Here is a 14,391-nt window from a genome sequence, read left to right on the forward strand (position 1 = left end):
GGTTGAAGAGAAATCAATAGAAAAGGTTGAGGAAGTTAAACCAGTAGAAGAAGTTGTTGAAGTGAAAGCTGTAGTGGAACAGCCTACTGCACCCGTCAAGAAAGAACTCAAGAAACCTGCTTACGCTGGTCTCCCAATTGACGAATCTTCTGGTACTTGGATGGATGTCCACGATGAACCAATGGTATTCTCTGACGAAGAAGAAAAAACCGAGGAACCTGTTACCGAGACTACCTCACAATCTACTACTACCACAACTATTGTAGTTACGGAAACAGTAGAATCAAAGACTTCAGAACCAAAACCATTAGAAGAAGTTTCTGTAGTGGTTGAAGAGAAATCTATTGAAAAGGTTGAGAAAGTGGAACCAGTTGAAGAGGTCGTTGAAGTAAAAGCTGTTCCAGGGCAACCCACTGCACCTGCCAAGGAAGAACCTAAGCAAGAAGAACTTAAAGCATCGGCAAGCACTTGGATGGATGTGCACGAAAAACCAATCTCAAGTTGGGCGGACATTGTTACTGAGACAATCGAGCAAGAACAACCAGTCAAAGAGAAAGAGAAATTCAATAAAAAGAAGACCAAAAAGGATACAATTAGAGATGCATTGCCGGAGGTACAGCGTGGACGTGTGCCTGTGCATGAAAGTGCCTCAGCTTTTATAGAGCAGGAAAGACAGCACACTATGGATGCAAAAAGCAAACCTGAGCTCAAAGTACAGCCGAAAGATATTCCTCATATTAAAACACCAGCCACAACTATGTCGTGGTCCGATATAGTAAAACAAGAGAGCAATGGGGCTAAACGGGAAAAATCTGCTGAAAAGAGAGAATTGTCGGTTCCTAAAAACACCAGTGTAGATATTGAGGTGTCACAAGTTGATGTGCCTGAGGTTTCGGATTCTCTCAGATTAGAAATAGTGACGAAATCTGTTGAGGATAAAACACCAAAGGAAAAGACGAAGAAGCAAAAGTTCAGAAAGACCAAGATGGAAGAACCGCCAAAAGAATCTTACACGGTTCAATCATATCCACAGGAATCTACGAATATTGAGCAACCCATTTCGACTACTGCTTTGCCATGGTCTGTTATTGTTAGTCAAAATGTTGTTGAAGTTCCGATTACAAATATAGGCGAAATCGCGCAAATTGCTGAACAGAGAACACGACAGATTAAGAACGTTGAAAGCACATTAAAACAAATCCCGGTTGTGGAACATTCCCAGCATAAACCTAGCAAAGAACAGATACAAACATTTATTGGACATGAAATTCACCATTCCAAAACTTCACGGTCAAAACCGGCTGCAGAAGCGTCAACAACTTCTACACCTAATGAACCTGTTAAAGATACTTTGCCTGCAGACAACGAAGTTGTTGAAGTCTCTTTATCTTGGTCAGATATGGTTAATGAAGAACAAGAAGAGCAAATTGTGCCACAACCAGTTATTGAAACTCCCTCAGAGCCAGTAAACAGGCCAAACACTTTGGAAGAAATACAATCGCTCCAGAAGGCTGAGTTAATAGATGAAGAGAAACTGACTGACAAACCAGAACCAACGCATCCGAAAGAAAAGAAAGAGAAATCAAAGAAGCAAAAGCCTAAGAAAGAGAAACGGGGAACTTCTGCATCAGATGAAACCGGAAAAGCTCAAATTATAGAAGCTACTACAATTGTTGAACCTGTTAAACACGAAGAACCTGTCAAACAAGAAGAAACTGTCACGCAAAAACCAGTGGTTGTGCCATCAGTTTGGTCTAGATCTGAAACGTACGCAGAAGTAGTGAGAAAGTCTGGTTTGACTGAAAAATCTAAAATTCGATATCAGGAGCCAGAAGTAAAATCTGATGGGCTAGATAAATCGCCCGAAACCGAAGCATCAAGCGATAACTTCGACATACATTATTCTCTAGAAAATGTTGCAGAGTTAGAGCAGGAGCAATCAGATATCATTTCTGAGGAACATACAGAAAATGCTACAACTTTACCAGAAGTCGAACCCGTAGTTGAGTTTGAAATACCTCAGAAGCCATCATTTACCGAAACAGAAAGTTCCGAATTACCAACTGAAACGACTGAATTGTCATGGAAAGAAATAATCGAAAATGAAGATGCAGATCAAGTACAACCAGAAATAACTTCGTGGGCATCTGAAATGACGTGGAAGGAAATAATGGAGGATAAAAACCAACATTCAACAGAACCAGGAACATCATCTTGGGCGTCTATCGTTAGAAGTTTTGCTCCACAAGAATCTGAAGAAAAGCCATTCGTATCACAAGAGAGTAAAGAATTTGAAGGCACCGTGACTTCAACTCGTACATCGCGCCCAATAGAACGTCCAATTATTCAAATTACGGAATCGTCAACTCTGACTGAGGAAACTGAAAGGAAAAATGATGAAGGATTCCTTGAGGCCGTTTCTAAGAAAGAAAAACAAAGAAGAAGATCACGATCTCGTTCACAGCAATCTGTACCAGAAGAGGTAACACGATCTCAAAAGCATACAAAAACGAAAAAAGAGAAGCAGACCAAACCAGTTCGTCAAGACCTTACTACAGACCAACCAAAGGCTATTCTATCAGATAGTTTAACGGCCAAAATACCTTTACAAGAACCCCAACAGGTCTCCAAAATAGTTGAAGACAAAAAGGTAGAAACACAGCAAAAAATTATAACACCACTTACAACCGGGCTATCGTGGGCTGCAATAGCTGCACAAAATGTACCAGAGCCAGTCCAACATATAAGGCCGCTTTATGATGAACTACCAACCGAACCTGCAGAAATTGAATCTAGCGTTATCGCTGAAGAAAAATTGCCTGCGAAAACCACAATTGCGCTAGAACCTGAAACGAAGGAAAAAGCCAAAAAATCCAAGAAAAAGAATAAGAGAAAACCTGCGGAAAACATTGAGCCAGGAGACATGGGTGTAGAATTGTCTGAAGAAAAGACTGAAAGCATTAAACCGACATCTACCGCGCCCACTACATCCGATGTCTTTGTAAGCCAAACATCGTATTGGTCTGCCAAATTGAAGCCTCAACTAAAGGTTTCAACGACTGAAGTCGATGCAAAATCTGTTGAACAGGTTCCTGAGAATATAGAAGTTTCTGACATTATACAGACTACCGAAGAAGTTACCGTACAATCACCAACAAATCAGCCAACTACATGGTCAGCACTCATACAAACTGAAACTACCGTATTTCCAGACCCAATAATCGATAGTCAGCAGCCTGAACAGTCGGTTCCATGGACAACACTTGTTGTAAGTAAAACAACAGATTTCCAAGCGCCCAAAGCACAAGAAGTCACAAATGCTACAACTGATTTCCTTAATCAAGAAAGAACTTCAGCAGACAAGCAAACATCTGTAAAAGTTAAGGGCTTTTCGTATGCTGATGTTGTAAAGACCGAAGAGCTTCCTGCGCAGGTAATCAAAACAGTTCCTGTAAAGGAGTCATCTATCATGACTCAAAGTGTGAAAGGATCACCAAAGGTTATCGATGTATTTGAGTCAACTAGTAAACCTTATACTTCTCAAGAACCTAAACAAACCGTTCAGAAATCAACTAAGAATGTTGAAGTGGTACAAACGACTACAGTGAAAACTACAGAACAGGAGCTTGTGAAAGAACCTGAAGTTGTTGAAATACTAGAACCAACTAAAGAACCTGAAAGTCCTCAGGAGCCTGAACAAAGCATTGAGGAAGCAACCAAGGTGGTTGAGGTGGTAGAAACGATTACAGTCGAAACTACAGAACCCGAGCTTGTGAAAGAACCTGATGTTGAAGAAATACTGGAACCAACTAAAGGACTTGAAACTCCTCTTGAGACTGAACGTAGCGTAGAGGAATCAACGATGGTTGTAGAAGTAGTGGAGACAACCACAGTTGAAACTACTGAACCCGAGCTTGTGAAAGAACCTGAAGTTGTTGAAATACTGGAACCAACTAAAGAACCTGAAAGTCCTCAGAAGCCTGAACAAAGCATTGAGGAAGCAACCAAGGTGGTTGAGGTGGTAGAAACGATTACAGTCGAAACTACAGAACCCGAGCTTGTGAAAGAACCTGATGTTGAAGAAATACTGGAACCAACTAAAGAACTTGAAACTCCTCTTGAGCCTGAAAGTAGCGTAGAGGAAGCAACCAAGGTTGTTGAAGTGGTACAAACTACAACAGCGGAAACTACAGAACCCGAGCTTGTGAAAGAACCTGAAGTTGTTGATATACTGAAACCAACTAAAGAACCTGAAATTGTTGAAATACTGGAACCAACTAAAGAACCTGAAAGTCCTCAGAAGCCTGAACAAAGCATAGAGCAAGCAACCAAGGTGGTTGAGGTGGTAGAAACGATTACAGTCGAAACTACAGAACCCGAGCTTGTGAAAGAACCTGAAGTTGTTGAAATACTGGAACCAACTAAAGAACCTGAAAGTCCTCAGAAGCCTGAACAAAGCATAGAGGAAGCAACCAAGGTGGTTGAGGTGGTAGAAACAATTACAGTCGAAACTACAGAACCCGAGCTTGTGAAAGAACCTGATGTTGAAAAAATACTAGAACCAACTAAAGAACTTGAAACTCCTCTTGAGCCTGAACGTAGCGTAGAGGAATCAACGAAGGTTGTAGAAGTAGTGGAGACGACTAAAGTCGAAGCTTCAGAACCCGAGCTTGTGAAAGAACCTGATGTTGAAGAAATACTAGAACCAACTAAAGAACTTGAAACTCCTCTTGAGCCTGAACGTAGCGTAGAGGAAGCAACCAAGCTTGTTGAAGTGGTACAAACTACTACAGTGGAAACTACAGAACCCGAGCTTGTGAAAGAACCTGAAGTTGTTGAAATACTGGAAGCAACTAAAGAACCTGAAAGTCCTCAGGAGCCTGAACAAAGCATAGAGGAAGCAACCAAGGTGGTTGAGGTGGTAGAAACGATTACAGTCGAAGCTACAGAACCTGAGCTTGTGAAAGAACCTGATGTTGAAGAAATACTGGAACCAACTAAAGAACTTGAAACTTCTCTTGAGCCTGAGATTGTAAGACAAGAAATCGAAGTGAAGGATCCAAAACGTGATATAACTAAGGATTTCCTCGCAACAGAAATAGCTATGCAGGTTAAAGATCAACAGTTAAAGGTTACTGAACCTGAAAATCGTGAAGAAGTGGTTGTAAGTGTTCAAGAAACTGAACTAAGAAAGGAACCAGAAGTAGTTGAAGAACAGATTAGTACCTCTTTACCAGATCAAATCGTAGACTTTATTGAAGGCGAACGTGTATCTATAATCTCACAAATTGAAAAAGATCCAAAGAAGATTGAAGGGTTAGGTATTGATTTTAACCAAGCCGATAACGAGTATGCAGTTATCGGGCCTATCGACTTCTCTGATAATGACGATAACGACCTTTTGTGGGAGAATATGCGTTTAGATAGTAGTACCTTATTGCGTCAAAATTATGAAGAGTATGAGTCAAAATTACGATTAGTTTTAGATGCAGTAACTTCGAAAACGGAAGTGCCATCTGAGGAAGAGATAACCAAGTCTCCTCATTCTGTTGAACTTGTAGAGCAACCAGCTAGTGCTGATGATGTGCCATCTTCCGAAGATATAATAAAGACTGCTCAATCTATCGAACCTGTAGAGCAACCATCTAGTTCTGATGTATTGACTGATGAATTCTTGCTTAACCTTAGTCGAGATACCTTTATAAGACAAGTGCATAGCTATACTCAATTGACGCAATGCGAACGTTATTGGACACTTTTCGTAGAGTCTAATATTCACACCGAACTTGTACAAAAGACTGAAACTATAATGGCCGAACCAGTAGTGGTTGAAGCCGTTATAGAACCAATTGATGAACATAAGACACAAAAGACTGAAATACCAGCTTTAACAGAGCAAATCATTCCTACAGAACTATCACAACCAACTGCTTCGAATCTTGACACGCTATGTAGAAACTTGTACATGGATGTGTGGCAACACGACACTAACGTCGAACTGGTGGTGAATAGAAACGAACCGACAGTTGAAAGTGTGATCTCGGTAAACGAAGACAAAGAAAAACCCACTGAAACGGTGACTGTAATTGACGAACTGACTGAAGAAGAACAGAATAAACAGACAATAGACATTGAAGAAAACAAAGAAGATGACAAAGAAGAAGAAGAAGAAGAGGAGGAAGAAGAAAAAGTTGAAGAAGTCGACAATAACAACACAGATCGTGACTTTGATGAACACAAACGTGACGACCGTGACGACCCTGGTAGTGGCAGTAGTGGTAATGTTACACCCACACCTGAACCCGACACCAATGCGTACAATCCAAATCAAAGCTGTTCCTCAGAGTACATGTCAACCGATTTGCCAGGTGGTGTAGGTCATTGGCACGATCAAAGCACATATCTCGCTTTGGATGCCGCCGCGGGTGATGAACCCGAAGCGACAACCCTAACAGAGACCGAAACAGAATTTGTACACTCAGAAGTGCCGCTTGAGTTACTAACCGAAACTAAAACGCAAGTAGTACTAACACCAACAGCAACTGCAACGCCGTCAGTGTCCAATATTGTAAATGTGTCCGAAACAACTCAACCCATCCCAATCCCAACCCTATCCCAGACACCAACACCCATTCCAACACCAGCGTCACCAATCATTACCCAAACCGAAAATGTACCCACTACCACCAATGTCGAAAGCGACACCACAAGTAAGCTAACCCAATTGGCGGGCGCCATTATTAATACCGTTAATGTGGCAACCCACGTAACAAATGCGGCAATAACGGCAACTAAGGAAGCAGCAACAGTTGTGCTTGCGCCCATCGTAACGGCGGCAATCAGCGATAAGGCAACAACACCGCAAACAAACGCACAAAATACAATACCAACAACAGCAACAACGCAAGATACGAAGTTCGAAGCAGACAAAGTTGTTGAGTCGACGGTGACACTTCCAGCGGCTACCGTTGAAGAGACGGTGACGCTGGCAACAACAACTGAAGCACCGTTGCAAACGCAAACAATAGCAACGACAACAACAACAGCAACGGAAACTGAGTCGGTCGGTTCAGCTGTGCAACCAGCGGTGCTGGCGCCAGCTGTGGCACCCCTTGCTCCCCTTGCACCGCTGACTACAACGCAAACAACAACAACGACGACAACGGTCACCGACGAGTTGTATCGCCCCGAATTCGTGGTGCGTACCGAGTCCAATGTGATTAAGCGTACGACGACAACAACAACAGTAACGACCACCACCACCGGCAGCGGTACAACGACGACGGCCAGCGATGCAAGCGCTAGCCTATTGCGTCAGCAACAACAACAACAACAGCAGCAGGTGATGATCACAATGAGGCTACGTACATTTATTTTATTTATGTTTGCAGCTTTTCTGTGTGGTTTTGGTATATGTTTATGGCTTTTAAATGGCTATGATTGCCTGTGAGCTTAATAATTACCTCAAGTTACGACTTATAACTAAAACAATTGAAAAAACATAAAACTTACAGTTAACAATTTCCTTCTTCCTCATTTTGAGTTGCATCCAAACAACTACTGACACACACACTTACTCATCGGCGTCTTTAAGCACCTAAAACAGTTAAAAAAAAATAATAATAATAAAAATAACGAATATTGTAACAAACGAAAAAACCAACAACAACAGTAATATATTCAAATGCATTTATTATTATAAATAATTATACATACAACAAACACACTAAAAATATGAAATATTTGCAAAATCTAAAAACAAAAAAACACGTTTGTACATACATATAAATATTATTATGTTATGGAATGCGTTTAATAATTTTTTTTGTATAAATATGTATGTACATATATGTATATGTAATCATGTATGCATTTCGTTTGGTTAGTCGTTTGCATTGCTGTGGCATGTCAGACTTTGATGTTAAGTACTTTATTATTGTATATTTAAGTAATTTATATGTATGCATTTACCTTAGCAACAACTACATATTATACCATTAGCTACTATCTGGTATTTGTAGCAGGCATACATACATATATGCTAAGCATAAATATTATATAAATTTAAACAAAAAAATATTAACAAATAGAAAACCGCCGTTTTCCCCATTATGGGCGCCAGCATTGCCATTCGTCAAAGGTAAAAAAGTTTGAGCACGCAAGGAAAATTGGACCAGCTTGGGGGAGTACACCACTCTTGCAACCTGGCGAAACCATTCTATCGAAGGCAGCTAATGCCTTTGAGTCGAGCGTTGAAGGAAAAACGTCCGCAATAGTCGCCAAGACAGAAAATACTTTTACATGACATCGCTCGACCACATATTTCCAAGGTCGTAAAAACATACCTGGAAACTTTGAAATGACACATCCTATTCCAGCCGATACACTCTTCTGACATCGTTCCTTTTGATTTGAGCTTATTCCGATTGATGGCGCATAACCTAGCCGAACAGCACTTTCATTTTTATGAAGAAGTCAAAAATTGGACAGACTCATGGATCACGTCAAAAGACAAAAACTGTTTTTGACAAGAAATTCAGAAAAAGTCGTGACTAGCGCTAGAAAATATTTTAAAGAATGAGTATGTAACGTTTTATTACGATAAAACCACAAACCATAACTAAAAACGGCGGTTTTATATTTGTAAGCCTGGTATTGTTAATAATTTTTATAATTGTAAATTTTAATTATTTTATTTTAATTATTTTAATAATTAATTTTAATTATTTTCATTTTTTAATTTAATTCTTTTAAAAATTAACTTCAATTATTTTAACAATTAATTTAATTATTTTTTTAAATGGTATTTTGTAATTATTTTCTAATTTGATTTGCAATTATTTAATTTAATTATTTTAATATGTTTTCGCATTATATAAGTTTTAAAACTACTTGCCACATTAAATGCAGTTTTAGATTTTATATAAAATTTTAATTTTAACTACTTTGCCAAGCACTTAGTATGTATGTATTTGTTGTTGTAGCACTAAGCACAATTTCATGTAGAATTTACAAAATGTATTTGTATTTAGTCTATTATTTTCTAATTTTTATTGCGACTTATTGATGTATAACTAGAACTTATTTAAACAAAAATAATAAAACTAAAACTAACATAAATCTACAGCATGCTTTCTTTTATTTTATTTTGAAGTATCTCTTTAATTTTTATTAATTTTTAATTCGTTTTTGTTTTTAGTTTTTTTAATTTTTTTATTATAATTCTTTATTTTTTTTATTAATTAATTTGAATTTTTTATTTTTTTAATTAAATTTCTATTAATTTCATTCATTAAAGCCATATATTTGGTAGTAGTACTAAATTTCATCTCAATTGCTGAACATAGCATACACAAAGCATATCACTAGCACTTAGCACTTGCATTAGCAGATTTACAAAATTATTGTTTTTTCAGTAAAAATTAGTTTCTTTTGTGGGTACTTAGCCTTTTTAAAGATGTTTTTGAAAAAAACTTGAAAATATTTCGGAATTTTATTTTTATAAATTACTTATATGGTTAAAAAAAAGTCTCGAAATATCAGATCTGGTATGAATTTTTTTTTGTGTGATAGTAGAGAAATTATGATACAATTAATTTAAATTATTTTTTTTCTAAATATTTTTTGGTGTAAAAAAAATTTTGTAATATTTAATAGCTAATGTTTAGGTTTTCAGTGGAAAAGGTAACAGTTATTTATATAAAAACCTCTAAAGAAAAATTTTGATAATTTTTTTTAATTATATGCCTTCGTGCACTTAAAAGCTGTTAAAAATAATTTTATAATTTTTTTAGAATCAAGTGTAAATATTTTTACACTCAAAGTTAACGTTAAATTCCTTTGCTTAGCTCTTAAAAAAATTTTGACGATCGAAATATTATTTTCAAATCTAAATAGAATCTGCTCAATTTAAAAAAATTAAACAAAAAAAAACAGTTTTTGATTTTTTGCAGTAAATTAATTTTTTGAATTAAAGATTTTGAATTATTTTTTAATTAAAAAACAATAATTTTTTTTGCAGTAAATTAATTTTTTGAATTAAAAATAACTTAAAATTTTTAATTTTAATTAAAAAAAAAATAATTTCAAAAATTAATTAAAATAAATTAATGTAATTTAATTAAAAAAAGCTTGATTTTTTCTTTATAAAATTTTTTTTTTAAATAAAAATACATAAAATATAGTCACAATCGAGTCATCGATCACCTTAATTTAATTAAATTTAAAAAAGAACAGTTTTAATTTTTTTAAATAAAGAATTAATCAAATTAAAAAAGACAGATTAAATTTAAAATTTGTTTTATATAACTATTTTGAAAATAAATTTGAATTAGCTTAATTAATTAATTTTTAATTAAATTACAAAAATTAAGCATTAATTTTTTTTAATTACATTTTTTGCATAATAATATTCTGTTCAAATTGAATTAAAATTAGCTCAATTAAATTAAAATTAAACGCCTTTAATTTTTGTTAATTTTTTTCATTTAAAATTTAAATTGAATTAATTTTAATCAAATTAAAAACAAAGTGTAAAAAAATGAATTTAATTAAAAAACAGCTTCAATTTTTTTATATTATATTTGTTTTTAAATAAAATTCTTTTCAAGAATAAAGCAGCTCATTTTAATTAAATTAAGAAAAAATTCTATATGTTTTAGCATAAAATTTTTTTGAAATCGAATTAGAACTAGCATGATTCAATAAAATTTAAAGAAAAAAAAAATAAAACAGTTTTAGCTTTTTTATATACAATTTTTTTTGTGCTCAAACTTTTTATTAATTGTTACTTCAAAATTTAAAATTTTAAAATCTTTATTTGAAAGTAATTATATTTGTGAATAATAATTGCTCATTTAGCCAACGAAAAATACAACAGCAAATTTGTTTATAGAATACTGAAAATAGTTCCACAATTTATTGCAGTAATTAGTTGTTGTACGACAGTTCGAAGAAAATTAGGCTGACCCTCAAAACAAGAAAGCGCGTTGCAATTGCAATAACAATGCAATATTTTATTGCTCATAAATGCAATTTTACTCTTCGCCACTTCCGTTAAATTACTTAAATCAAATTACTTAAATCATCCACTTAATTAGGCACAATGCCTCAGCCGTGCGCAATGCACGCCACAAACACAGGCACAACCACAGACGAAAGCGTCATCAAACAACAAAAAAAAAAAAAATAAATAAAATATTCGCTGACATCTTCCTAAACACTCGTAAGACACGCAAGTGTGTCTATGTGTGTGTCTATTATAAGCATTAAGTCGGCAGTAAATCGTATAATCCCCGGTATAACGGCCAACTAGTACATGTTTGCTTTAATGTCATAATAGAGCGTACTTACAACCCAGTAAACAAACACTTCAACTGCAGCGTGGTCGGCATATGAGCTCATGTCTTGAAATACTGCCTTTTCATAACAACAACAGCAAGTTGTTTTGAAATAACCGCACGCCACTTAGTCATAGTTCGAACTGCCAGTGTGTTTCCACTTCAAAATGGACTACTTACAAGTGTAAAGCGGCGCGTGTAAAGTTACCATACTGCACTCACATATACATACATATGTATATACATGTATGCGTCACAGTGATATCTTGTTCTTTTTTTATTTTATTTTTTTATTTTTTGCAAAATTTCTTGTAAATTTGCATTTCTACTTGCACACAGCTGCACTTCGCGGCTGCCGCATCACATTCCCCTCAGCGCATTCGCGCGTAACCCGAACGCGTCGCCTAGCCGGCCGGCATTGCTGCGTTTAATTCGCTCATTGCGGCCGGCGGCTTTTGCATTGCGCGCATCGAAAATAGATTTGCGCTTGGAATGCGCTCGCCAGTTTCGCAGTAACACTCGGCCAGCGTTGAACGCGCGGCGCAAACGACTCATATTGCACTCAAGTGCCCAGCTAAGGTGTATTGAAGTGGAAAGGAATTTAGAAAAACTTACAGAAAAAAGTTAAAATAAAAATCTAAAAAATAGTGAAAAGCGCTTAGACTTGCATTAGCTGAAAAATGTGCGTGTCGCTGCAAATTTGTAGCAGAAGTAATTGAAAATCAATTGTGAAAACGTGCAAAGCACCGTGCTCTTTCGCCTTTGGAGGCAAACGTTATTTACGGAAATAGCATCTGGAGTATTTGAGTGCACATACTTGTGGCTCTTCATTTTCATGTGCTATTCAATGCAACTTTAGTGCAATTTTCGAGTTGTCATTTTGCATTTTTGGTGCTTTTCGGTTTAAAATAGTGGATATTCGCTGAGGTGGATTGAACTTTAGACCTTCAAGCAGAGTTTTTCTATTGAAAAAGGTGATTTTTCGGCAAGCAGTTGTTAAGAAAAATTTTAAATAATGCATGAAAGATAGTGTTTAAGTACGAGGACACAAATTAGAATGAAAATATATTAAAAAAAAAATAAAGGAAAAAGAATAAACAAATTATTTAAAAAATGTAATATTGAAAATAAATAATATTTTCCATAAGAATAGTTAAAATATATTTAATATAGTAACCCATTGTATTCGAAAATATATTTTTATTTATTTTGGAATAGCGAAATGAAATTTATTAGTAAATATTTTTCTGAATAATATTTATAATTTTAATATATTTATAAGCATCAATTTTTAAATCGGTATGCATATATGTATATACATTATACTATATATACTAGAATTTGTATACAACATATCAGAGCTGAAAAATTTCAAAAAATTCTAATATTTACATATATATATATATGAAAAATTTCAAAAAATTCCAATATTTACATATACATATATATGCATATTAATTCCAATTGTATTTACTATTAGTCAGTTTGCCTTATAAAGTTTTTTTGTCTGAAAACCATCATTCGGTTATTTTTAGAAACTGAAAAATGTACTTCGAATTTTTAATTGTTTGTCGTACATAAAGTACTTTGAAGAATTTTACTTTAATAATTATTTATTAAAATTCGTGTTTCGAAGCAATCTTCGTGTCTCTTAAGAAATGAGTTTAAGCAGAGCGCAAATATTGTATGTAAACACTGCGCTTAAATTTTGAAAATATTTTATTAAATTTTTTTTAAATGTTTGGTCCTTACATAAAAGAGCAGGTAAAGTTAACATTTTCAGAACTTTTTCTGCGCTAAAAATTTGTCACCAAATTTTCTTCGAGTTGAATAGTTGTAGGTTTTTCAAAATATATTTTTTCCCAAAAAACACACTTTTTCCAATTTTTTTTCAATTTGTTTTTCAAAAATTTTATTTTCCAATTTTTTTTTTCAAAAATTTTATTTTCCAACATTTTTTCGGAAAACTTTATTTTTCCATTTTTGTTTTTGTTTTTTGTTCGAATTTATTTTTCCATTTAACACCGAAATAGTCACAAAAAATAAATTTTCTAAACAAGTTGATTATTATTTTTTTTATTTTTATAAAAAATGGAAATTTATGATTAAATTAGTGAAAAATCAATAAAATATTTCAAAAAAAAAATTTCAAAAAAATTTTAAAATTTTCTTTTTTCCACGTTTTTTCTTTTATGTTGTAAATGTTTTTACTTATTTAGTTTTCCAGAAAAACTTTCAAAATAAATTAAAAAAAAATTCCTGAAAAAAAAATTTGAAATTTTTTTACAATACTTTTTGCAATTATTTTTTTAAAGTGTTATTTGCAAGTCGTTTTTTTACATAATTATTTGCAAATATTTCTAAACTTACATTAAATTTAGCAAATACCTTTTATAAATAAAAGCTACATTGTATATGTATTATATATTTCCTAATTTGTCAATCAACATCTTCTGAACAAGAAAAAAGTTCGAAAAAGAAAAAAAATATTAAAAATGTTATTAAAAAAAAATAATAGTTTTATTTTATTAAAATCTTTATTTTTTTATTTATTTCTTTTTTTTATTTTTTATTTTTATTTTCCGTTCATTTGCTTAACTTGCTAATAATTTATATATTAAAACATAATTTATTACTAAAAAATGGTATAACTATTCTAGCTGCTTATTGCTATAAACTGCATACTTAAGCTATTTATGTTGCATGCCTACATCTCTGTAAATACATATAAATGTCTCATTTCATTTCTCAACAGCCGAAGTCACCAGCTATTTCACGAAAATTGTTCACTTGAATTGCTGTGTTGAAATCGGCTGTAAATCATGCATGTTCAAATTTCTCATAAATCAACGAATGAAAATTCTTTTTTCCTGCATCGAAAATTTCTAAACTCTTACAATCCATTATTTACATCTGTGTATATATGTTCCCCAAGAAGCTTACATCTCTTATATAATATATTTGAATGCCATTAACTTATTTATTTGTTTAGGCCATTGCATCCACTGAATTCATAGCATAACTTACGCTGTATGTCAGGCAAAAAAAAAAA

At 34.0% G+C, this 14,391-nt stretch overlaps 1 protein-coding gene across 6 annotated transcripts in view; it reads left to right on the forward strand.

Moving 5' to 3' along the window:
* Positions 1-14,391, forward strand: part of LOC105231134 (muscle-specific protein 300 kDa) — a 190,506-nt gene that overhangs the window by 141,816 nt on the left and 34,299 nt on the right. For all 6 annotated transcript variants that reach the window (XM_049459658.1, XM_049459647.1, XM_049459657.1 and 3 more), the window contains exon 25: positions 26-7,342. In XM_049459658.1, the coding sequence (XP_049315615.1) occupies positions 26-7,342 (7,317 nt within the window). The remainder of the gene's footprint in view (positions 1-25; positions 7,343-14,391) is intronic.

This window comes from Bactrocera dorsalis, chromosome 1 (assembly GCF_023373825.1).
Source record: "Bactrocera dorsalis isolate Fly_Bdor chromosome 1, ASM2337382v1, whole genome shotgun sequence".
Taxonomy (NCBI): Eukaryota; Metazoa; Arthropoda; class Insecta; order Diptera; family Tephritidae; genus Bactrocera; species Bactrocera dorsalis.